The sequence below is a fragment of the Psammomys obesus genome, unplaced genomic scaffold, assembly GCF_907164565.1.
Source record: "Psammomys obesus unplaced genomic scaffold, mPsaObe1.curated_primary_1811, whole genome shotgun sequence".
Lineage (NCBI taxonomy): Eukaryota > Metazoa > Chordata > Mammalia > Rodentia > Muridae > Psammomys > Psammomys obesus.
In genome coordinates, this window is record NW_026596353.1 from 1,471,753 (window position 1) to 1,497,388 (window position 25,636).

At 49.8% G+C, this 25,636-nt stretch overlaps 1 protein-coding gene and 1 pseudogene across 3 annotated transcripts in view; one reads left to right on the plus strand and one right to left on the minus strand.

Moving 5' to 3' along the window:
- Nwd1 (NACHT and WD repeat domain containing 1) overlaps positions 1-25,636 on the plus strand; it is a 72,256-nt gene that overhangs the window by 8,782 nt on the left and 37,838 nt on the right. For all 3 annotated transcript variants that reach the window (XR_008719006.1, XM_055597328.1, XM_055597329.1), the window contains exons 3-10: positions 1,193-1,309; positions 5,062-5,359; positions 9,411-10,680; positions 15,117-15,320; positions 16,374-16,533; positions 18,272-18,389; positions 19,170-19,328; positions 24,157-24,354. Coding sequence is in view for 2 of the 3 variants with exons in the window: in XM_055597328.1 (XP_055453303.1) it covers positions 1,193-1,309; positions 5,062-5,359; positions 9,411-10,680; positions 15,117-15,320; positions 16,374-16,533; positions 18,272-18,389; positions 19,170-19,328; positions 24,157-24,354 (2,524 nt within the window). In the remaining variant the exon portion in view is untranslated. The remainder of the gene's footprint in view (positions 1-1,192; positions 1,310-5,061; positions 5,360-9,410; positions 10,681-15,116; positions 15,321-16,373; positions 16,534-18,271; positions 18,390-19,169; positions 19,329-24,156; positions 24,355-25,636) is intronic.
- On the minus strand, positions 8,056-8,487 carry LOC129669199 (60S ribosomal protein L10-like; annotated as a pseudogene).

Here is a 25,636-nt window from a genome sequence, read left to right on the forward strand (position 1 = left end):
CCCCTCCCCTCCCCTCCCCTCCCCTCTCCTCTCCTCTGTTCTCTCCTCTGTTCTCTCCTCTCCTCTTCTGCCTCCCGAGTTCTGGGACTAAAGGAGTGTCGTTTCGTTCTTCTCTTCTCTTTCCTTTTTCTTGAGTATCTTTGTGTAGCTCAGACAGGCCTTATTCAAAACCTTCCTTCCTGCCTCAGCATTAGGAGCCCAGGGGACTTTTCTTGCAGTTCATGACTGTGACCTTCTCAGAGTCTCAACTGGAAATCCTGGAAGATAGCCAAAGATGTCTCCTTATTGTGGTCTATCTCTTTTCTCACGATTATGATAAGCATTCTTCTGCCCACAAAAATAGCCAGTTCAAGCCAAGTTAGAGTATAGAAATGCAGGCCTATTGGGGCAGCTCTCGGTGAGTTCACCATTCCCAGGGACCAGTACCCGGGAGGTTAACATGTAGGGGAAGACAAAAAAGCGGCGGTGGGGTCGGGGTGGAGGGCAGGAGCATAGAGAAAAAGAGAGAAAAAGTGCCATGCAGAGAAGAGAGAGAGAGCAGAAAGAGAGAGAGAAGGGAACCAAAATGTCTGGATTATATAGTTCAGTGCTCCTCGGGGAGGGAAAGTAAGCACCCCTCCCCAAGGCTGGAAAGTTCAGGGTAGAGGGTGGGTATGCCTGTAAGAGGTAGGGACTGAGGGATGCTGGGAAAACCTGGGGGTCAGGTCCACTTTGGTTAAAATGACACCTCAGCTGCTTGTCCCAGGTCTGAATCACAACAAATTATACCAAAGATCCATTTTTTTTCTTTTTGAATATTTTTCGAGACAAGTTTCTTTGTATAACAGCCCTGGCTGTCCTGGAACTCACTTTGTTAACCAGACTGGCCTTGAACTCACAGAGATCTGCCTGCCTTTGCCTCCCGAGTTCTGGGACTAAAGGAGTGTCGTTTTCGTTCTTTTATTCTGGTACAGAATGGAATCTAGAAATTGTGCTCATTATGGAAATCATCTACTACAGACCATGCCTCCAGCCCCTCACTGGGTTCTCTGCAAACAGTCCACTACTTAGGTACATCCTTAGCCCCAAATTTGTCTAATCTAGAATCCCCTAGGAAAGACATACTGCCAAAGCTGCTTGGAAGATACTATTCTTCAGTCAAAAAAACTGCAAAACAATTCGCTCACAGAAACCTCACCCTTCTGATTCCCAGGTGGTTGATCTGAGGTGGGGTATTCGGAACACACAGGCCACTGACCACTTGACCACAGAACTCTGCTTGGAAGAACTTGATCGCTGTCAGAAAACATCCATAGGCCCAGCTTTCGTGGTGAGTGTGTCAGGGTAGGCGGCGTTGCCCTTGTTCTTTTTCCATCACCAGAATGTGGTCCCTGACAGCTATGCAAACAAAAGAGAGGGAGAGGTGGTGGCACTTTAGCTAACATCCCAAAACCCTTAGACTGGCTAGGGCAGACATTACGAATGTCCTCCTCAGAAGTAGCCAGGCACCAGACATTAGTAATCAAACACAGTAAGTGAGCTGGAGAGTGAGCTTGGGAGGAAACATTCCAGTTAGGTATGAACCTCTCCTCACCTTTCGCACCTGGTCCACTTTATATCTGTGAAATGTTGGGATTCTGGGAAACAATAGAGAAAGTAGAAACTCATATTATTAGGAGTGTGTTTTTCGTCTCCATGCTTCAGTTGGTCTAGAACAGGGTAGCCACCCATACATACACCTGTACCTCCTCTATTACCAAAATAATCTCCGAGCTGGGTGTAGGCCTGTAATTCTAGCACTCAGGAGGTGGAGGCAGAAAGATCAGGAGTTTAAGGTCATCCTTGGCCACCAAATTCCAGTCCCTGTCTCAAAAAATGAAAAACAAAACAAGCTGGTACACTTCTTTAGTCACAGCACTTCAGAGGCAGGAGGAGCTGTGAGACTTTGAGGCCAGCCTGGGCTACAAAGAGAGTTCCAGGATAGACAGAGCTACATGGTGAGGCTCTATTTTGAAACAAAACAAAATAAACAAACAAAGAAAATACCCCTAGATCCAGGAGTTAAGAGCCTGTACTGCTCTTGCAGAGGACCACTGTGAATCTCCCAGAATGCCTCGCAGTGCACGGCTGCATAACTCGCCCTCCTGGGGGTCTGATGCCTCTTCTGACCTCTTTGGTCACGGCACTCTTGTGTGCACGCGCACTCACAGTCTTGCAGACCCTGTGCAGCACTGTTCCCATTGCCTGGAGCATGGTGAGTGTTGACAGCATGGATTAGCAGTCTCCGGCTTTCTAGAATGTTTCAGATGTTAGCGCCGCTTCAGAGAGTAAGTCTCCCTGAAAGCACAAGACAGAAGAAGGTGGACTGTGTGCCTGAGCCTCCGTTCAAACGCCTGTCATTTCACCTACTTGGGAGGCAGGAGGATTGTTTGAATCCACAAGTCTTTTTTAAATGAATATTTTTAAAAAATGTCTTCTTTGCCAGGCGTGGTGGCACAACACTCGGGGAGGCAGAGGCAGGCCTATCTTTGTGAGTTCAAGGCCAGCCTGGGCTACAGAGCAACTCCAGGACAGCCAAGGCTACACAGAGAAACCCTGTCTTGAAAAAAAAAAAAAGAAGTCTTCTTTGACAATTTTATTCCTTCATATACTTTGTCTTTTTAAATCCACTTTCAACTTGATCTGCCTACTCCTCTAGACCTCCAGATGTCCCATCCTCCTACCTTAATGTCCCTGACTGTCCTGGAGCTTGCTATGTAGAGCACGCTAGCCTTGGATTTAGCGTGCTGGGATAAAGGGTGTGTGCCACCATCCCTGGCCATGTCTTAACTTTTAACTATAGTACCTTTGGTGTCTTCAAATTGTGTCCTAGTCTCCTCTTTGCACATGGCTACCAGCATGTTTTAATTATTTTCTCAGGCATGGCAGGGGAGGCTCAGTGTAGAAAGTGTTTGGTGTGTGAGCACGAGGACCTGAGTTCAGATCCAGAGCACCCAGCAGGCAAAGACAGATTGGATCCCTGGAGCTTACTGACAGTCTAGGCCATTGATGAGCTCTAGGTTTTCAGAGAAAGACGCTGTCTCAAAAAAGAAAATGAGGGCTGGAGAGATGGCTCAGCAGTTAGGATTACAGCTCAGCCTGCTGTAATCACAGAGGAGCCAGCACCCACATCAGGCAGTTTACAGACACCTATAACTTCAACTTCACGGGATCCAATGCCCTCTTCTGGCATCGGTGGAAAACTGCACTCACAGTAGCACACCATACAGGTAAATAAACTTTAAAAAATTAATAGAGGACTAGAAGTCACACAGTGTGAATCTTTGCCTCCATATGCAGAGGCCACATATGTATATGTGCACTCAAGAGAACACACACACGAGATAAACATGCCCTTATGCTTGTAACTCTCCTTCTCAGTTCTTTTTCCATGCCCCTAAATTTAATTTCCCAAAGACCTAACAATCATGTTGAGTTTGCAAAAGAGAACTGGATTTGTTCTTTCTCAAGCTCTCAGATAGCCCAGGATGGCCCAAACTGACTATGTAGCTAAAGCTAGTCATTAACTTGATCCTCTTGCCTCCATCCCTGGAGTGCAGGGATGGCAAGTCTGTGCCCCCAACTTGTCCAGCTCAAGGTTTTTCTTTATTTTTATTTATTTATGAGGTACAGGCCTCATATGGGGTACAGGCCTCGGTGTGATGTGGAGATCAGAGACCAACCTGCAGGAGTCACTTTGCTTGAAGCTCCCACCATGAGTGTTCTAGGATTAAACTCAGGCTGTCTGGCTCTGTGGCAAATGCCTTTATTCACTGAGCCATCCTGCCAACACTGAAAAATGTTTTTAAGATGAGAAGTGGGAAATACACCCAAGCACAAAAATGCTTTCAGAGAGAGAGGGTGGGGTAGCTAGGCGACACCTCGGAGGAGCTGACTCTCAGCCCTGCAGGCTGGGAAAACACAGAGTGGCACCAGCTGCATGGGGGAGGATCATCCCCCAGGCCTCCTCCATACACACCACCAGTGCTGGGGACCTTCTAGACCTCTGGCACCACAGCTGAGCTCTGCTGATTTCCCTCCGATATTGTCCCTCTGTTCCCACAGTCTGACTGTCACTGTCACTCCTGTTAGGAGGACTTTCCACGAAAATCATACCCACACTGGTGCCCTGGAGAGATGGGCCTGTGATAAATAAGTCATTAGCAGGCTACAGGCTCCCCGTGCACCTCCTTTAGAGGCTGGGCCTCATGGGGCCCCTGCTGGCTGCTCCCAGCACTTCCCAAGCACACTAACTCTAGCTGGCTGCACATTTGCCTCCTCCGAGGCTGGCCGGGCCAGCTGCAGCCTGAGGCTGCAAGGTGCTCCCTCTGGAGAAGCTGTCCATCACCACGGACGCCTGGTCTTCTGCCCAGATGCTCAGGAGGGTGAGGCGGGAGCTAACCGGGGCAATATGAGAGCCTGGACTCAAAACACCAGAAACTCACCTGTCTCCTTCACATGTGCCTGAGCGCAAGCGCACACACACCTTCCACATGTGCACACTTGCACACACGGGTTCACATGTGCGCACGCGCAGGCCCTCCTCAGCTACTGCTTCTGGGTATCTTTCTGCCCTCTCCTCCACTGTGCAGCTCCTGTTGTTGCACTTCATTCTTTTAGTGTGTGTTTCAGTTGTTTGTTTGTTTGATTGGTTGGTTGGTCAGTTTTTCCAGTCAGGGTTTCTCTGTGTAGCCTTGGCTGTCCTAGACTCTCTTTGTAGACCAGGCTGGCCTCAAACTCACAGAGATCTGCCTGCCTCTGCCTAGCTGAGTGCTGGGATTCCAGGTGTGCCCCACCGCACCAGGCACAGCTCCTCATTCTTCTGAGACATTACTTCCATTACTGTCTACTGTGCTCTAGAACTCACAGTCCTCCTGCCTCAGGCCTCACACCCAGCCTCTGGCCTTGCTTTTTTGTGTAATAGTCACCATAATGTCCCCACCAGGCTGGTGTTCAGACCTCAGTGTGCTTCCTTCACAGTCGCAGAGTTCAGGGTCCAGTGGAGTTTGAGCCCTAACCCTGCCTCATTTACCTCCCTGCCAGGCCCTCCTGGGAGACCAGTATGGCCCCTGCCCAGTTCCTGCACGGATTGAGGAGAAGGAGTGGGATGTACTGAGGGCTCAGCTGACCTCCAGGCCTGAAGATCTGGAGCTGGTGGCCAGATATTTTCGGAGAGACGATAACACCATTCCTCCCACTTACGTCCTGCAGCCTCCGGGCTCCATGGAGGCCCGAGGGCCAGAGGAAGCCACCTTGACCTCTATCCTAAGAGCTGGAGCCCAGGAGGCCTGGAGGCAAGGCCTCATCAGCCAGGAGCAATGGACATGCTACCATCGGTCAGGTGAGGCCCAGGGAACCCCCAGAGGTTTATGTGACACAGGACCTCAAATGCAAGTGTGTCACCTCAGTCATCAACCCTGCTGGCTCCCAGGAGACTGCACAGCCCTGGGCAATCCAGTGTCCATCTCCAGGACCCTCTTTCTGTGCCCTGGCTCTGCCCTCCTGTCTCCCAGGGTGGCCACTATGTCAGCTTGCCTGGGACCAAAGTTGTCCAGGAATGTTTTGAGGCAGGGTTCCTCTTCTGTGCCCTGGCTGTCCTAGAACTCCCTGCATTCATTTTTATATGAATTTATATTGAATTTGTATGAATTTATTATTGGCAGGGGAGGTATATGTGCCAGCCATGGAGACAGGTGAAGGTCAGAGGACATTTTACAGGAGTTGAACTCAGATTGTCAAGTTTGGTGGCAAGGCCCTTCACATCCTTCATACATGCTCGCGCGTGTGTGCGTGCACATGTGTGAGGATGCTCATGTGTGTGTAGGTGCACATGTATGTGTGCAAATGTGTGGCCTGAGCTGCAGGTATCTCCCTACTGTACATTGAGGCGGCATCTCTCCCTGAGTCCAGAGCTCACAGATTGAGCTCTCCTCGGCTACCATCCTGCTCCAGCGTTTCTGTCCCACTTCCCAGGGTGCTAGGTCCCAGGGCACCACCTCACTAAGCTTCTATGTAAGTGCTAAGGATGCAAACTGTGCTCCTCACAAATACAAGGCCAACTCTTCACCCACCGAGTTTCTTTTTGTCTTTTTTTTTTCCAGAGCTGAGGACCGAACCCAGGGTCTTGCTAGGCAAGCGCTCTACCACTGAGCTAAATCCCCAACCCCCACACCGAGTTTCTTGGAGGATTTTTGTTTTGTTTCTTTTATTTTTTTTAAGACAGGGTTTCTCTGTGTAGTCCTGGCTGTTCTGGAACTCACTCTGTAGACCAGGCTGCCTGTTGAGATTTGACTGGCTGATTTTTTTTTTTTTTTTTGATAGGCTTCCATGTAGCGCAAGCTAGCCTTGAACCTGTTATGTAGCCAAGTATGACCTTCAACTCCTGATGCCCTGCCTCTGCCTCCGGAGTATTGAGAACGAGGTGTGCATCACTGGGCTCATGTCATGTTGGGGTGGAGCTCAAGACCTCTGCTCTAGGCAAGTGCTCTACCCACTGAGCCACAAGCCCAGGAATGTATATACACAAGTTCTGCTGAACATGTGTCAAGACTCAGAGTTTAACTTAACACTGGTGCATTCCAGTTAACTAAACTTCAGACAACACCAGGTCCTTCTGTCCAGCTTTTTCTTATATTCACCCAGGCTGACCTTGGATCCTCCTGCCTCAGCCTCCAAAGGTAACGGTCCTCTGCCTTGGAGAGGACTTTGGTTGACTCTTGTCCCTGACTGGAATGTAGGGTCTCCAAGGGCCTGGCTCTTCCATCTGTGGAGAGCTGGGAGCCTCCACTGAGCCCAGAGGGCTTCAAAAATAACTTCTCAGATCTAGCTGCCACTTCAAAACAAGAGCCTCCTGAGATAAGTCAGCATGAGTTCAGGCTGCTAGGAAATAAGAGTCCCAGGGATAGAGAGATGGCTCGGTGTTAAGAGCACTGTCTACCCTTCCAAAGGACTCAATTCCCAGCACCCACAATTGTCTGTACAGCCAATTCCAAGGGATATGACACATTCACACTAATGCATATAAAATAATATTAAATAAATTATTTTAAAAGAAAATAAGAGTCCCAGGCATTGCTGGGAAAATAGCTCAGTATTGAAGTGCTGGCTACTCCCTGAGAGTTCAGTTCTCTTCTGCAGCCAGAGACTTGGTACTCACGTGTGCACACCCACACATTTGCACATTATTAAAAAATAAGGACAAGCCAGGTATGGTGGCACATGTCTTTACTCCTAGCAGAGGCAGGCGGATCTCTTGAGTTGAGGCTAGCCCGGTCTATAGTTCCAGGACAGCCAGAGCTGTATAGAGCTCAATCTTTGAATGATGAAGGCGTCCTTGGGCAGCTACAGTACAGCCTGCTGCAGGGACCAGCCAGCCTACCGCTTGTGTTTGTAAAAAAACCAAAAAATCTCATTGACACATGCTTGAGCATATTCACGTGGGTGTGTCTGCTGCAGTCTTAGTACAATATCAGAACTGTGTGGCGTAACAGACTTATCTTTGGCCTGCCAAGCTTTTCCCAGGCAGCAGTGGTCCTCCACCTAGCCAGTTCGTAAAGACGCACAGCTCTGCACAAATCCCTCCTCCCTCCTCTGCTTCCACAGCCACCACGTCCCCATCGCCCGTATCTGGCAGCATGATCTCACTCACTCATTACCTGTATCCTGGGGTGACCTCAGTGCCGAGTCCCCATGCAGACTGCAGAGGCTAAAGCATGAGTGTTTGTTGACTGTCCGAAGAAGACACACTGAGGTGCCACTCACAGAGCTGGAATTCTCATTTTCTTAAAGCAGATTGGATCTGAGATTTATTACGGAACACGATTTTGGTAGGGTACAGGAGAGCACTGTGGACACCCTCAGGGAAAAGGGCACTTGTCCAGGGCACCACGATTGGGGATATATTTGACCTCCAGTCATCAGAAATGAGCCACTTCTCAGCAATCATGTCTTCAAATTCATCTTCATAAAACTTGGTAAAGCCCCACTTCTCTGAGTCTTCTGGCGATCAGGGAACTTGAACTTGGCTCTACACAGAGCTCAATCACATGCTCCTTATTCTGAAGTTTCGTGCTGATAGACATGATGAGGTGGCCAGTGTGCCCTGGGGCTTCCCAAAGGCACCACACATACCTCTCTGGAGCCTGTTGGCCCCAGCATAGAACAGCATCTTGTTGATTTGGATGGCATGAAAAGGGTGGAGCCTCACTAGAATATGAAAGCCATCCTTGCCACAACTCTTCACCATGTATCTGTTGGCACAAATATGAGCAGCCTCCAGTGCTTCAGAAGAGAGCTGTCCACATTCATCTGATACCATGTGGCCACAAAGTGGGAATTCATCAACTTTTGCCTTCTTCCACCCCAAGTCAAAGACAGGGATCTTAGCATCAGGGATACCTGGCAGAAGTGAGACTTTGGGTACAGCTTGTTCTTCCAATACTGGTAACACTGGGCTGGGTGGTGGCCCATGATGACAATAGGAACGTCGGTGGGGAGGAAAAGAGGCTGAAATCCCTATCTGTAAAGCAAACAATTAGGGGGCATTTAATACTCACCAGGCTGTATACTGCCACCTCATTCTAGTTCGGAGCAACCCCTGTTCCCCTAGTCTAGGTGCAAAAGGCCACTCATCTGCTGCCTATGCACGCACCTGCTCTGGACATTTCTTATTAATGGGATTACGCACTGCATGATTTTAATTTTTTTCTTTTGAGGCATGGTCTCTCTGTGCACTCTAGGCTGGCTTAGAACTTCAGGAGATAAAGGTGCCTGCCACATAGCCTGACAATCTGAGTTCAGTCCCAGTGACCCTTGTGGTAGAAGGAGAGAACTTGACCTCTGACCTCCCTCACACTTGGTGGCACCCACACCCACACCCTCCGCAACTAATTCACTAAATAAATAAATGTAAAAAGATTTATTTATTTATTTTATAAAAATGTTTTATAGTCCAGGCTGGCCACATCCCAGCAACTCTCTCCTGGGCCTCCTGAGGGCTGGAATTGCAGGCGGGCCCCACCCTGCCCAGCTGTGGACAGGGTGTGTGTGTGTGTGTGTGTGTGTGTGTGTGTGTGTGTGTATGTATGGGCCCGTGGCGGGGGTATGAAAATGGAGGCCAGAGTAGTATATCAGCGTTGCTCTTTGCTCTACCTGATTTTTTTTTTGAAACAAAGTCTCTTCTTGAACCTGAAGCCCACAGTTTCCATTGGGCCATCAGCCATTGAGCTCCTGGCCTGACACCCTAGAGGTGGTGTAGTGTGTAAATACCCCCCATACCTACTACACACATCCCAACTTGGCTTTCGAAAGCTGCCCCTCTGAAACACACCTCCTAACAGCCTGTCTCAGGCCACAGCGACCCTGATGAGTCCTTCTCTTGCTCTGTCTTGTAGTCATTGAATGGGAGATCGAGCAGGGCCTCCTGAGCTCAGCTCGAGGGGACCAGAGAGCCACCATCTTCTTGAGAGATGTACAGGACCTTAGTAAACACATCTTGGATGATTGCTCTCTGAAGATGGTGGACCGGTTGGCAGATGGCTGCCTGGATACCAACGCCCAGAGTCTTCTCAGTGGCCTTAAGGGGCGCATACTGAATGCTCAGCCTGGAGCCCTGAAGTCCCACTGCCTGCCCTGGACCCGTGACCTGGTCAACCCCAAGAACAAGGCTCATGCCCGCTACCTGAAAGAGCTAAGTGAGCAGTTTGTGGCCAGAACCAACCATCAGGTCCTGGAGCAGCTTCGAGAGCTAGAGTTGGCCAGACAGGAGCTGGGCTGGCTCTACCAGGAGATCCGCCACCACCTCTGGCAGAGCACAGAGACCACCAGGATCTTCTGTGGTCACCAGGAGTTCCTGGCCCAGCTGGGGCAGCAGCTCAGGCAGGATGAGAACCGGCCCCATACTCCCTTGGTTCTCTATGGACCACCAGGCATCGGGAAAACATCCCTAATGTGCAAGCTAGCTCAGCAGGTACCAAGGCTGCTTGGCCACAAGACAGTGGTCATCCTGAGGCTGCTGGGGACAACGAAGATGAGTCTGGATGCCCGTAGCCTCCTCCACAGCGTCTCTTTCCAGCTGTGCTTGGCATATGGGCTGCCACTACCCCCAGCCCAGGTCCTGGAGGCCCATACCCGGGTGGGCCACTTCTTCCACACCCTCCTCCACACTGTGTCTCAGAGAAACGTTGAGTCCCTCGTTCTGCTCCTGGACTCTGTGGATGACCTGGATTCCACATGCCATTCTCGAAGGGTCTCCTGGCTGCCCCTCAAGTGTCCCCCGAGGGTGCACCTCATCCTCTCTACATGCTCAGGCCAGCAGGTGTTACACACCCTGCAACAGACCCTCAAGGACCCCTGTGCCTACTGGGAGGTGAAGGCCCTGTCTGGAAGTCAAGGGCAGGAGTTCATCCAGCTGCTACTGGCTGCAGAAAGGAGGACGCTGAGCCCGGGGCAGAGGGATGTCCTCTGGGCCAGCCTGCCAGAGTGTGGCCACCCAGGGCGGCTAAGGCTGGCCTTTGAAGAGGCTCGGAAGTGGTCCTCCTTCACTGTTCCCGTGCCCCTGGCCACCACAGCCGAGGAAGCCACACATCAGCTCTGCATCCGCCTGGAGGAGACTCACGGGCAGCTGCTGGTGGCTCGTGTGCTGGGCTACATTGTGTGTTCCAGGTAAGCCTGCCTCCCTCCTCCCTGCCTCTTCCTTCCCTCCTCTCTCTTTCCTCTCTTTCCTCCCTCCACTCTCTTTTTGTTGGTTGGTTGTATGTGTTCAGTGCTCTTTCCCTCTCTACGTTATTCTCTGAAACAGGGTGTCTAGCTGAGGCTGTCGCTCATGCCAGTGAGCACAGTGCTCCAGTGTGCAGGCTGGGATCTGGCCATACACAGCATTTTGCGTGGATGCTGCAGATTCCACTAAGGTCCTAATGCTCCTAGAGAACATTCTCTCACCACCCTTTTCTTTCCTTTCTTGGGGACTTACACAGAGCCCAGGCTCTGTGGAGGTTAGCATGTGACTGCTGCATGGCTGAGCCTGGGCTCCAACCCTGTGTGTTGATTTTGTATCTTGCTGCTTTGCACAAGTTTCATCAGCTCCAAGAGTTTCCTGCTGGGGTCGGAGGGTCTTTTAGATGCAGAATCATGTCCCTCTTATTTCTTTTACTGTCTTATTACTCTGTTGGATGAGGAGAGAGTGGCATACTTGTCCTTGTTCTGATTTCACTTGGTGCCTGCACAACGTTGGGAGTCAGTTTGTTATATGGCTTTATTGCCTCAGCGTGTGTGGTCGGCCTTGACACAGCAGTCTCCTGAGAAGAAAATCTTATGAAGACTTTGTCTGCATTGGGTAAGCCTGGGGCATACATGAATATGTGTGTGTGCATGCGCTTGTGCTCAAAGATGTCTGTGTGTGTCATTGTGTGTCTGTGCATGTATATGTGTGTCAGTATGTGTGTCTGTGTCTGTGTTTGTGCAAGTATGTATGTGTGTATGTCTGTGTGACATTGTGTGTATTTGAGGATGTCCATGTGTGTCATTGTGTGTGTCTGTGCATGTGTGTGTGTCATTGTGTGTCAGTATGTGTGCATATCTGTGCATGAGTGGTCATCTCTGTGAGTGTGTGTGTGTGTGTGTGTGTGTGTGTGTCTGTCTGTAAGGGGTACCTTGCTTGTTCACTGAAGTAAGAGGACCCGACCAGAGCCTGGCAGCAGCGTTCACGAGCTGGGCCCTGGACTCTGAGAGGAGCCAGCTGAGTGTGAGCAGTGAGCCAGTGCTGTGGGTGCAAAGTCCTCTTCGCTGGTGACTGTGGCTGTGCTGTGACCAGCTGTCCACAGCTGCTGTGCTTGTGACCTGAGACTGTCTGTCTAAACAGCCTTTCCCTCCCTGTGGTCAAGATACTTTATTACAAAGTCTGTCAATTTTCATCATGGCCTTTGCTGACATGTTGAGATGAGCATGTGATTTGTTTGTTTGTTTTGTTTTTTGTGTTTCTCTGTGTAGCCTTGGCTGTCCTGGACAGGTTGGCCTCAAACTCACTGTGATTCATCTGCCTCTGTCTCCCTGAGTGCTGGGATTACAGGTGTGCACCACTGCGCTCGGAGATAGTGATTTTTTTTAAACCCTCGGTTCAGTGTTGAGTTGTGCTGCATTGCTTTATTATTTTTTCTAGGGTTTTGTTGTGCATTTTTTTTTTTTTTAGACAGGGTCTGCCTGTATAACTGTGGCTGGCCCCAAACTCACACAGATCCTCTTGCCTCTGCCTCTTGATTGCGGAGATCAAAGGCATGCACCACCATACCCAGCTCAATTCAGTTTTTAAAGATTTATTTTATTTTTATTTATGTGAATGTGTGTGTCAAGCAGGTAGGGGTTGTGCACATGAATGCAGGTACCTGCAGAGGCCAGAAGAGGGCATCAGATCTCCAGGATCTGGCATTACAGGTCATTGTGAGCTGCTGGCTATAGGTGCTGGAAAACTAATTCAGGTCTTTTCCAAGAGTAGCAAGCATTCCTAACCACTGAGCCATTTCTCTAATCCTTAATTGTTTTTTAACTGACAGAAAATAACTAGTGTATTTGTGGGGTATGGGTTCATATTTCAGACATGTATGTAGCATGTAATCATTGCAGCAAGCAGGGGATGTGGTGTGATAGACATCAGTCCTGTCTATCAATTCAGTATCATTCTTGTGGCGAATGCATTGAAGATTCCCTTCATGTAGCGCTCTCTCTCTCTCTCTCTCTCTCTCTCTCTCTCTCTCTCTGTGTGTGTGTGTGTGTGTGTGTATAGTGTACTATGGAGCATTCATGGTGGGCAGTCTTGAGTGTAAGCCTTGCTTGAGACAGGGTCTTGTTGCCTCAGGGCACCTGGGCCAGCTGCCTGTAGGCTTGTCCTGTCTCCCATCTCATCACAGAGCACTGGCATTACAAGTGCATGCCCTGCTGTCCCTGGCTTTCTCTAGGGGTGCTGGAGATTCAAGCCCATGCCCTCAGGCTTATGCACTTTACACATCACACCAGCTAGCTCCCCAGTCCCTGGAGCATTTCTTTTGTAAAATTAGTGCTTAGAAATAATTTGAGGATCTGGAGAGATGGCTCAGAAGTTAAGAGCACTGGCTGTTCTTCCACAGGTCCTGAGTTCAATTCCCAGCAACTACATGGTGGCTCACAACCATTTATAGTAAAATCTGGTGCCCTCTTCTGGCCTTCAGGTGTATATACAGGCAGAATACTGAATACATAATGCATAAATAAGTCTTAAAAAAAGAAAAAAAAATTGACATTTATAACTGATTGCAGCAGCGGCCTGGGGGCATCTCCGCCTGCTCTGTGGGGCTAGGGCACTGTGGTCACAGATCACATACACCTCCAGCGGTGGCTTATCCCTATTGTCAGTCTGACACACTGGGCAGAGGAAACCTCAGGGGGAGATTTGCCTCAGAGGAGTGGCCTGTGGGCAAGACCGTGGACCATTTTCTTAATTACTAGCTGATAGGAGGGCCCAGCCCACTGTAGGCAGTGCCGGCCCTGGGCTCCAGCTCCAGCCTCCAGGTAGCCCCTGCCTTGAGCTCCTGCCTGGTTCCCATTAGCAATGAAGCACACATGACCTGCAGGGAGAGCAAACATTTTCTTGTCTGAGTTGATTTTCTTTTTCTTTATTGTTATTATGATTAATACACAAGGTCTTATTTTGTAGCCTTGGCTACCCTAGAACTCACTATGTAGACTAGGCTGGCTTCGAACTCAAAGAGATCCTCCTGCCTCTGGGATTAAATGAGTGAGTCACCACACCTGGCTACTTCCCAAGTTGCCCTTCATCAGTGTTTTATCACAAGAGAGAGCAGACTAGAGCGCCCACACAGAAAACACACAGACAGGGCAAGAGAAGTCCTTGAGTGCAACCAGGGGCTCTGCTCAGCAGTCTAGACTACAGAGAACAGTTACTCCAGAGAGATACCTGGACATGCATGCAACATATCATCCTGTGCAAAAGATGACAAAGCACTAATTTGATGTCTGATGTTAATTTACCAGTGACATTTTCATGAAGCAGAATATTATATTGTGAGCAACATACAAACATGGCAAACATGGCAAAAAATGTAAACATAACTGACATGACATTGGTATATTACTAATAATTATAATTTAACATATGTCATATATTAATAACACACAATTAAGCTAGCTATTAACATATTAGTAAGTAGTTAATACAGGCTGGTCAGGAACTCACAGAGATCCTCCTGCCTCTACTGTCCACTACCAGAGGACAGCTTGCAGGAATCAGTTCTCTGCTTCCACCATGGGGGTCCCAGGGATGGAACTGATCTGGTTATTGTTGACAGCTGCTGCCTTCACCCTCTGAACCATATTGCCATCCCTATAGAATAAGTTCTAGAATTATGCCTGACATGGACATAATATGTACTATGACTATTATATAATAAAACAGACATGGTTGTGCAAACTAAATATGTCTGTCTGTCTATATCAGCCCTAGTCTTTTTATATTTGTTTATTTATTTATTTCGAGACAGAATTTCTCTGTATAACTGCTCTGGCTGTCCTGGAACTCACTCTGTAGACCAGGCTGGCCTCACAGAGATCTGCCTGCCTGTGCCTCCCGAGTGTTGGACTCACAGGCGTGTGCCATCATGCCAGGCTAGTCTTTCTACTTTTTATTTATTTGTTTTGTTTTGTTTGTTTGTCCTGTTTTGTTGTTGTCTAGGACAGTGTCTCTCTACATGGCCCTGCTGTCCTGGAGCTTGCTCTGTGGACAGACTGGCCTGGCCCTCATGGAGATCATGGACTCTTGCCTCTCAAGTGCGTACCTCCACAACTGCTCTCACGTACTTCTTGTAGCTGTGTGCATGTTAGTGTGCTGGCTTGCGCGCCTCGCTGCAGGTCAGATCCCCTGAGCCTGGAAGTGGCCCATGTGTGGTTTTACAGAGGTGTGGGGGGGTTGCCTGCAGTGGTCTGTGAGTCAGCCAGGCCTGGTGCCCACAGGGTGCATTTGTTCAACTGCTGATATGGAGGTTTCTTGACAGAGGCTGCACAAACAGTCCCCACACCTCTTCCTTCGCAGTATGCTGTGCCCCTTTGTCTCACAGGTACGGTCTCTCAGAGGCAGAGCTAAAGGATGTGCTGTCTTTGGATGACGAAGTCCTGCAGGCTGTGTACCGGGACTGGACCCCTCCTAGTAAGGAGCTGCTGCGTTTCCCACCCCTGCTGTGGGTGCGGCTCCGCCGGGACCTGGGGCACTGCCTGACTAGGAAGCCTGTGGATGGATGCATGCTGCTGGCCATTGCGCACAGGTAGGCCCTGAGAAGGGACACTGTCTTCGTGGGACCTGGAGAGCAAAGGCTCCCAACCAAATCCTTGACTTCTTTTTCTGAGGTATTCAGGCAAGCTATCACAAACCAGGTCCCAGTGTTTTCTGTTTCATGCATTTACTTGAGTGTTATTTGAGGTGCTATGGGATTTTAGGCAGGGGCTCTACCTATAAAGCTACGCCCCCAGCCCCTCACTGAGGGATCCAAGGCATTGGCTCCATCCCTGAGCCATGCCCCCAGCCCCTTTTTCACTGTGTGTGTGTGTGTGTGTGTGTGTGTCTGTCTGTCTGTCTGTGAGATATGTCTGTGGTACTGTCGCCTGCTGTGTCCACATTTAGAGGACAGAGGTTGACCTCAGGTCACTCTTCACCTTCTATTTAGAGAACTTGAAGATGGCTGTACAGCAAGCCTCTTGGACTCCTCCTGTCTCTGCTCCCTTCCAGTCGTTGGGGTTACAGTTCTTCCCATCTCACAGTGCTTTGACGTGTGCACTGGGGATTTGAACTGAGATTCTCATGCTTTATGTACTAAGCTGTTCTCTTTTCACTTTTCCATTTCCCATAATATCTTGTTAGGTTGCCCAGGCTGGTCTTGAGCTCCCGATTTGGCCACACATGATGTGAACTGTGACCCTCCTGCCTCTGAGTAGCTACAGTGACAGTCTTGTAACACCCAATCAAAAGTCCTTTTTACATTTATTTATTATTTTCTGATGTGTGTGGAAGGGTGTGTGGAGGTCAGAGGACAACTTGTGGGAGTTGGTTCTCTCCTTCCATGATGTAAGTGACAAGAATGAAATTGAGGTCATGGGGCACGGCAGAAAGTGCCTCTGCCCACTGAGTGCTCTCATTGCCCCAAGAAGCAAAATTAGAGAGGGGGGAGAGAGAGAGGGAGAGAGACAGAGAGAGAGAGAGAGGGAGGGAGAGAGGTCATTTTAGAGACCAGTGTTGAGTAAGAAACAGAACAGAGGGTAGACAGACAGCCTTTGAGCTTACACTGTCCCCTGAGCCATCAGCCTGTATTCTTTCTTCACAGACAGCTGTCCCAGGTGATCCAAGTTCGATACCTGTCTGGGCCTGAGAGAGCCAAAAGGCATGGTGTGCTAGCTGACTTCTTCTCTGGAGCCTGGAGCCAGGGCACCAAAAAACTTGTCACCTTGCCACTCGTGGGGAAGCCCCTGAACCTGGACCGGAAGGTGAGGCCACTGGGCACTCCATTCCCAGAGCCGCACCCCACCATGACTCCCCTTCTCCCTCTTTCCCATGCAACACACCCTCTGAATCCACCTCAGTTCCCCACCACAGCAGTGAGGCACCCCCTCAGCCCAACAATGTAATTCTGGGTGCAGGGCTCAGTTGACACAGGGTGCCACTTTGCGCTGAGTATTTGCACGTTGATGAGGATAAAGTAAAAATGTCAGTCAGCACTGGGGCTCTGTGAAGATGGTCCACATCCTGTACTGTCAGCTGCTCAGCTGCTCACCCGTTGTCCATGGGTGTCTTCTCAGATACATGTGAGGACAGGGCTGTGACTCTTCTTTACATGAAGACTTATTTCTTAGGTGAGTATTTGAACCCACATAAAAAAAGCCAGGGGCTAGAGAGAACACCAGATGCTCTAGCAGAAGACACCTATTTGATTCCCAACACTCACATGGATGCTCACATCTTTAACTCCAGGTCCAGGAATCCAACACCCTTTTCTGGCCTCTGTGTACCCATGTGGTGCACAGGCATACATGTAGGCAAAAACAACCATATACATACGATACAATAAACATAAAAAAGACACACATGATCAGGCATGGTGGGATTCACACCTTTAATCCCAGCACTTGGGAAGCAGAGACAGGTGGATCTCTATGAGTTCAAGTCCAGCCTGGTCAACATAGTGACTTCCAGGCTAGCTAGGGCTGCACAGTGAGACCATGTCTCATAAAACAAAACAAAACTAAACCAGCAGCCGGTGGTGGGGAATTCAGTGGCTCTCTGGGGCTTGATGGCCAGTCTGTCTAGCACAATCTCTGTGGATCAGTGGGGGCCTGTCTCCAAAAGTCACTTGGAGAGCAATTGAGAAGGACTGTGGTCTCCGCATACACACGTGGGTGCATGTGGCTGCTGGGGACGCATAGAAGAGATCAGAAAACAACGTCCCCGCACTCAGAGAGGCCCACTTCTGGCAGCCCTGCGAAGAATTCCTCCCGGTCCTTTCCCTCCTGAGCCTTGGTGTCAGTAGCTTGGATGCTGTGTTCCCAAGTGGAGTCTCGCTCTGCTGCCTCCTCCAGGATTTCTCTCTGCCCTCCACCTCTAGCCCGGGACCTCCTGCTTTGCTTCACCCTGTCTTCACAAAGACAGTTCTAGAATGCAGTCTGGCTATGCCTCTGCTCTGACACCCCATAGCTCCCCAGTGCCTCTACTTTCATTCTGACCTCATTGGCCAGTGCTCACGGCCTCCAGGCTTTTGTCTGTGTCACTGGGTTTCTGTTTATGTTATTGCTGTGTGAATTTGTTTTTTATTTTGTTTTTTGAGATGGGAGTCTTACCTTTCTGTTCAATGTGACCTAGGTCTTAGGCTCAAGTGGTCCTTCTGTCTCTCCCTCCTGAGTTTTGGGGACTGCAATGAACCCCACAGTATCCTCAATGCTACTGTTCTGATGTGTTTTACCAGACAGGCTCCTACTCATCCTCTGAGGCCCAGCTTCAAAGTCCCACCTCCAGCAGAACTTCCCTATTTCCCTGCCATTTCTGGAACTGTTCAGGCCTCAGGGCCCTTCCTCTGGCTCAGCCTGGCTGTGGGAGGTGGGGAAGTATCTCTGTTTCCCACTATGTCCCTGTCTCCTTCAGCACATCTGGTGCCACCTTGGCCAGTGTTTGTGGGATGAAGCAAAGTATTTGACTTCAAGCCCAGCTGATGTCCCTCCCCACCTCCATCAGGTGGCCCCACAGCCACTGTGGTTCTCAGGCACAGTGGCCAACAGGAGGAAGCTGACAGAATTACCCTTCCATCTGCTGCACGCAGGCCGCATGGAGGAGCTGAAGCAGGAAGTTCTGGGTAAGAGCCGCCATGACAGAGGCCATGAGGGCCTTAGAGGAGGCACCACTTATCCATCCATCCATCCATCCATCCATCCATCCATCCATCCACCAACCCACTCACCCACCCGGCCACCCATCCATCTCCATCCATCCATTGATCCACCCAGCCACCCATGTGTCCAGCCATCTATTCATCCATACATACACATACATACACTTATCTATCATTCCATCAAACCATTCATTGATCCACCCATCTACTTATATACCCATCTATCTACCTCTCTATTAGCCATGCATTAATTATATCTATCTGTCTATCCATTCATTTATCTGCCACTAGTTTAACTTTTTAGTTCTCCCTTCAGTACCAAATTCCATCCACCCATCCTTCCACCCATCTATCTTTCAACCTTCATCCATTTAGCCAACTTTCTATCCATTCATCTGTTCATTCATCTGTCTACGCTCAATCTATCTACATATCTGTTCCATCCACTTATTTTGCCATCTGCCATGCATGCCTATGCTTTTCAAAAAAGGACATTCTTCCCCAGGAGACACCTGGCAAATCCTGAGACATTTCTGAGAGTCACGCTTGCAGGGAGAGGTTGCCGCAGCATCTGGGGTGGAGTCCAGGTCACAGCTCCATGTTCCATGATAGAGAACCACTGGCCTCAGTGCCAGAACCGAGGAGCTTCAGAACCTAGGAGTAAAGGGCGACCATTTTCCAGCTCTCAGAATGAGCCAGCAGGAAGCAAGAGCTCCTATTTTGCTCACTTCTTATCCTCCACAGGGAACATGAGCTGGATTTGCTGCCGCGGCATCTCTGGGGGCATTGAGGAGCTGCTGGATGACTTTGACATGTGTGCCCCTCACATGGACTCTCCTGAGGTTGGTCTGGTCAGAGAAGCTCTCCAGCTGTGCCGCCCTGCTGTGGAGCTCCGGGGCATGGGTGAGTATCCCAGCCTGACAGGGCCTGCTCTGTGCTGGTCTCCAGAAATCCAGCCTTCCCAGGGAACTGCAGGGTGATTTTTCACCAGCCTACACATCCATTTGTCAATCATTCATTTGTCAGCCCATCTATCCACTCATCCACCTGTCTATCCATCTACCCTCCACTCGTCAATCCCCAACCTTCCATTCATGTGTCCATCCACACATCCACCCATTCACCTGCCCACCTCTCTCTCCATCCACCCACGATGTAATTTTCTTGTCTAAACCTATGATGCTTCCTTCAATACTAACTTGTAGAATTTGGAAGAACTTTGGAGCAAAACCTGAAAAAGCAACACTGTCCCTTCCTCTGGACCTGCATTTCCTCTAGACAGGTCCAGACAGGAAATATTTCAGGGGAATGAAGGGAAGTGTGTTCAGGCTTAAATGACAGGAGATAAAAATAAGTCCCATGGATTTTTAACTGATAAAATCCAGAAGATGAGAATAACCTCCGAGGTTGGGAAGATGGCTCAGTCAGCAAAGTGCTTGTCACGAGAGCAGGAAGATTTGCCCACAGATGCCCAGCACTCACATATGAAGCCAACTGTGGTGCCGCACATCTGCAGCCCATGCTGGGTGTGGGTGGAGGCCGTGGGTCCCGCTGGCAGCTGTCCAGCTGAGCCTGTGATACCAAAACCAAAGTGGAGCGTGATCGAGGAAGACACTCATGGTGAGTGACCCCCGACACCACATATGTGTGCACATACACATGCATATGACGCACACGTGAACATGCACACACAATCGTGCAAGCGTGCACACGCGAGCACATATGCATGCAACGCACACAGAATAATCACTGTTGGAAGATAAAGTAGGTGCACATGTTTTCCCAGAACTCAGGAGCCTGAGGCAGGAGAATTATTGCAAGTTCAGTGCTAGCCTGGATACACAGAAGTCTCAGGCCTGAGCTGTAGTGTGAGATTATGCCTGAATAAGCCACACATGTATGCACACACAGAGGAGAAAAGCACGTGTTCTATAAGATTGTGCCTCTTCCTTTTAAGACAGAGTCTCACTGAGTGACGCAAGTTGGGCTCAATCTTGTGATTACAGATGTGTGCCAGCGTGTGCAGCTTTATAAAAAAAAAAACTACTTTTTTCTCCAAGCTGTCAGTTGGTGCTTCATATGGTGTCTTGTTCTGTGTGTTACTTTTTATTTATTTAAGTACATTTATGTTTTTATACCATGGGAGTGTGTGTGCCACAGCACACATGTGGCGCTCAGAGGACAAAGGTTCAAAATTCATTTCTCTCTTATTGGGTCCTGGTTGGTGACAATCACTTTTGTCTGCAGAGCCATCTTGTCTACCCCAAGATTTTATTTGGAAGTACAGTTTGGGGGTGGGGAGTAAGATTGAGTTTGGTGCTGGAGTCTCAGGCTAGAGCCCTAACACTGGGGGTTCCCAAAGGAACAGCCAGCCCAGCCTCCCACTTGACTCAACAGGAGACAAAGCTGTCAGCCCAGCACTCCTGGGAGACTAAGGCAAGGGTCAGGAGTTCAGAGTCATCCTCAGCTAAGTTTGAACTTCAGGTTCAAGGTCAGCGTGGGCTCCATAAAAATGTCTCAAAACAACAACAAAAACTGACAGAGCAGGCATGGTGGCAAAAGCCTTTAATTTGAGCAGTTGGGAGGCAGAAGCAGGTGAATTCCTATGAGTTCAAGGCCAGCTTGGTCTACACAGGGAGTTCCAGGACAGCCAAGGCTACACAATGAAACCCCATCTCAAACAAACAAAAAATGACAATAACCTTCCCCAACAAACAATGAATTGACAGTGAACACAAGAATGGACTTTGTCCTCAGTGCGAACACACCAGGGACAAAGCAGCAGTCTGATGATGGACGAATGTTGGTGGCAGGTGCTCCCTGCAGTTCTGAGGTCACAGGGGAGGAGCAAGAGCAGCTGGACTGTCCTGGTGTGGCTCAGGCTGGTTGACCACCGTCTTGGGTCTGCAGGATCCTGTTGGCACTAGGGCAGCTGAATGTACTTTGTTCTTGCAACTTGAGATAACCCAGGGAGCTGGTGACCCAAAGTAAGACAGGCCAGAAGAGTGAATAAGGAAGTGGAGGTGCAGTTCTGCCATCCCAACCCTTAGGAGGCAGAGGAAGGAGATCAGGAGTTCAAGGTCCACCTCAGCTACAAAAGACCTGATGACAAAAGTAAAAAGGATGGGTGCTGTGGTACACACTGTTAATACCAGCATTCTCGAGGCAGAGGCAGGTGGATCTCTGAGTTTGAGACCACCCTGGTCTACAAAGCGAGTCCAGAACATCTAAGGTTACACAGAGATACCCTGCCTAAAAAAAAAAAAAAAAAAAAAGGCAGGGGGGGGGGGGGTAGGGAGATGGGACATGGTTCAGTCAGTAAAGTGTTCTCTGTACGAGCATGAGGACCTGAGTTCAGATCCCCAGTCCCACCTGAGAGCACAGGGTGGCAGCATGCACCCGAAACCCCAGAATGGGTGGTGTGGTCAGGTGGGTTCCAGGCTCAGTGAGAGAGCCTGTCTCAAAAAGTAAGAGGGAGGGGGCACCTACCTGGCTCGCTAGATCAAGGCTCCTGCTGGCGAGTCTGGAACCTGAGTCCAATCCTGTGACCCAGACAGTGGACAGAGAGAAGTGATCCCTCAGGATACCCTCTGACAGCACACTCAACAGGACAGTGGACAGAGAGAAGTGATCCCTCAGGACCACACTCAACAGGGCAGTGGGCAGAGAGAAGTGATCCCTCAGGACCACACTCAACAGGACACAGCACATGTGCATACGTGCACACAGGCACGCAAAGGAAAAAGTGAAATGAAATTAAAAGAATTAAACTAACAATTCAAAGATAAACGTTTTGTTTTTCTGTTTTTCAGGGCAGGCTTTCTCTGTGTAGCCTGGGCTGTCCTGGACTCACTTTGTAGACCAGGCTCAAACTCAGAGCTCCACCTGCCTCTGCCTCTTGAGTGCTGGGATTAAAGTGTGCATCACACCTGCCCATCTAAAGGATAAAGTTTTGAAAATATTAAATCTTAGAGTTTGGAAAGCCACACTCTGGGTGTGTCAAATAGGTGTGTCCTGTTGGTGTCTTTGACCTCTGTTCATCTTACGTGTTTTTGGTGTGTGCCTGATGTTTCTGTTGGGTGTGTGTCGGGTGTGTGTGTCCGGTATGTATGTGTGTCTGATGTGTGTGTGGTGTGTGTATATCTGGTGTGTGTGTGTCTAGTAAACTGTCTGAGACAGTTTCGTGTATCCCTCATTGGCCTTGAACTATCATGTGCTGAACTCCTAATCTGCCTCCACCTCCCAAGTGCTGGGATGACAGGCGTGCAACAGGTGTGCAGCGCTACTCCTGGTTCACGGGTGCTAGGGATGGAGCCCAGGGCTTCGTGCATGCGGGGGGAGCACATGCTACCGCTACCCTCTGAGCCATCCTTCCCTACACCCCGTCAGCCAGAAAGCTTCATTTCCACCCGCCTCGGATGGGTGTGGTGACAGATATTGCCGCCAGAGGGCGCCACAGACAGTGCACGTCCCCAGTTTATTTTCCTGTGCCCCGCTCTGTGGCTGTCACAGAGCCAGTTCCGATCCCCCATTTTTTTTTCTTTTTTATGCTCGTGCAGATGCCCACGTAGGCTAGAGTAGTTGGGTGCTTGGGGTTTGAGTTACAGTGGGTGATAAGCCACCTAATGTGGGTGCATGCTCTTAACCACTGAAAATTCCAGCCTCCTCCACGTAAAAAATGGTGTGTGTGTGTGTGTGTGTGTGTGTGTGTGTGCCTTCGTGATCAGTCACTCGTGTGTGGACAGGCTGTCAGAGGACAGAATGAGGGAGTTGGCATTCTGTTTCTATTTTGTGGGTCCTGGGTACTGAACTCAGGTCACGGGCTTGGCAGCACATTTATCCACTGAGAGGGATCTTTAGCCCCTGTTCCTTTTCAGCCAGCGACATGCTATTTAACTGAGGCTGGCTTTGAACTCGTAATCCTGCTGTGTGAGCCTCTAGAGAGCTAGGACACCAGGATTGTGCAACCACACTGGACACAAGTACCTACTGTGGGTGTCTTGGGGTACTGTGCTGTGCCTATGGCCAGGCACAGTTGCTTGTCCCTGGCTAATGAGCAGGGAGGGGGCTGAGGGCTGCCAGATGGGCTGCAGGTGAGATCAAACAGCAGCCTCGGGTGGCGAGACTGGGCTGGAGTCAGGGAATGAGTTTGGCAGAGGTAGAATTTGAAAGCTAGGCACAGCTCACCTCTCCCCCACACCTCCTACTCTCCTTTCATCTTTCTTTCTGTTTTCATCTGTCCATCTATACACCCTTCCTGTCTTCCCTCCACACTGCACTGCTCTGCCCATCCACCACCCTTCCACCCTCACGTTCCTCCACCTTCCCACGCCATCCACCTTCCCATCCATCAACACACCCATACACAGCAGTCTGCCCTTCATCTCCTCCTGCTCACCATGTATCTGGATCTCAGCTACTTGGGGAGCTGAAGTAAAAGGCTCCCTTAAGCCCAAGAGTCAAGGCCGATGTGGGGAATAGCAAGATGAATAACTAATCAGTTAATGGTTGGAGGAGGATGGCTGACCTGAGGAGGAGCTCCAGGCAGAGGGACATGGTAAGCAGAGCCTGGAGGCTGCTGGCCGAGGCAGGGGTAGGCAGACAGAAATGGTACAACGGGGCCTGGGCCGAGATGTCCCAGCTGCTCTTCCAAAGCTCTGTAGGAACTGGGGCTCATGGTGTGGCAGTGTGGTGGGCAGCCGGGGAAGTGACACACCTTGTCTTGCTGCAGAGAGGAGCATCCTGTACACGGAGCTCCTGGCCAGGCTCCTCTTCTTTGCTACATCGCATCCGGCGATCATCGGGCAGATGTGCCAACAGGCCCAGAGCTGGTTCCGCACCTGCCCCCACCCGATGCTGGTGCCCCTGGCAGGGTTCCTCCAGCCGCCAGGTGGGCCTCTTCGTGCCACTCTCACTGGGTGTCACAAAGGTGAGTGTCCCCAACAAAACCCACACCAGCTTACTGTGTACCAGGAGACAAGATACCAGATATTTGGGGTTACTTTCTGGGGCTCTCCTCTGCCAGGCAGGAGGCCCCAAGGCACCCCTGGGGATTTTAGTCGCTGTCTCATGCTGACCAGGCTTTCTCTGTCCTCTGGGGACTGTAGATTGCCCCTGTAAATACTGCTAATAAGCCTGGAGCTGGCAGACACCTGCCTCTGAGGTTCCACCCCAGAGGGCTTCTGGCTACAGATTTTCAGGTGGTCTGCAAGTGTGTCATGGAAGCCAACTGCCCTGACAGGCTTTCGGGGACTCAGGCTGAGGGTTCACACTAGGATGTCAGGGGAGAACAGGACTTAAGTTTTTATATACCTTTGTCATGTATTGCCTTCGGTGCAACTCAGCCACTGTCTACCCACACACTGATATATCTATTTATCTGCCCTTGTACGCACTCGTCCACACACAGTCCTTTATCCACTCACCACCTGTATCCAGCAATAGACCCACTCGCCATCCATCCATCCATCCATCCATCCATCCATCCATCCATCCATCCATATTTCCATAAGTCTATTCGTCCACATATCCACCCATAGCCCTGGAGAGAATTTTTGCCCATTCATCCATCTATTGATTTACCTGTTCATCACATCATTGATCCACACATGAATTTTTCCACCCACCTATTTCTCCCTCCTCCATCCAATCTTTCACTCATTATCTACCCTGCTACATGATATCTATTTTTTTTTTTAAGATTTATTCTCTTCCAGGGCACTGTGGCTCACACCTGTAATCCCAACACTTGGGGAGGCAGAGGTAGGCAGATCTCTGTGAGTTCGAGGCCAGCCTGGTCTACAAAGTGAATCCAGGACAGCCTGGACTACACAGAGAAATCCTGTCTTGAAAAACTGGAAAAAAAAAAAAAGATGAAAAAAATGTATCTGTGTGTGGCTGGGCATGGTTGTATAGGCCTTTAATTCCAGCACTCAGGGGTCAGAGACAGGTGGTTCTTTTTGAGTTCCAGGCCAGCATGGTCTACACAGTGAGTTTCAGAACAGCCCGGCCTACACAGAGAAACCCTGTCTCAAAAAACAAACAAATTTCTCTCTTTTTCTCTCTCTCTGTATGTGTGTGTGTGTTACACATCTTTGGGGGTTCCCACAGAGGCCAGAAGAGGCTGTTGGACCCCCTGGAGCTGGAGTCACAAGTAACTGTGAATAGCCTGATGAGGGTGTGGAACACTGAACCTAGGTGCTCTGGAAGAG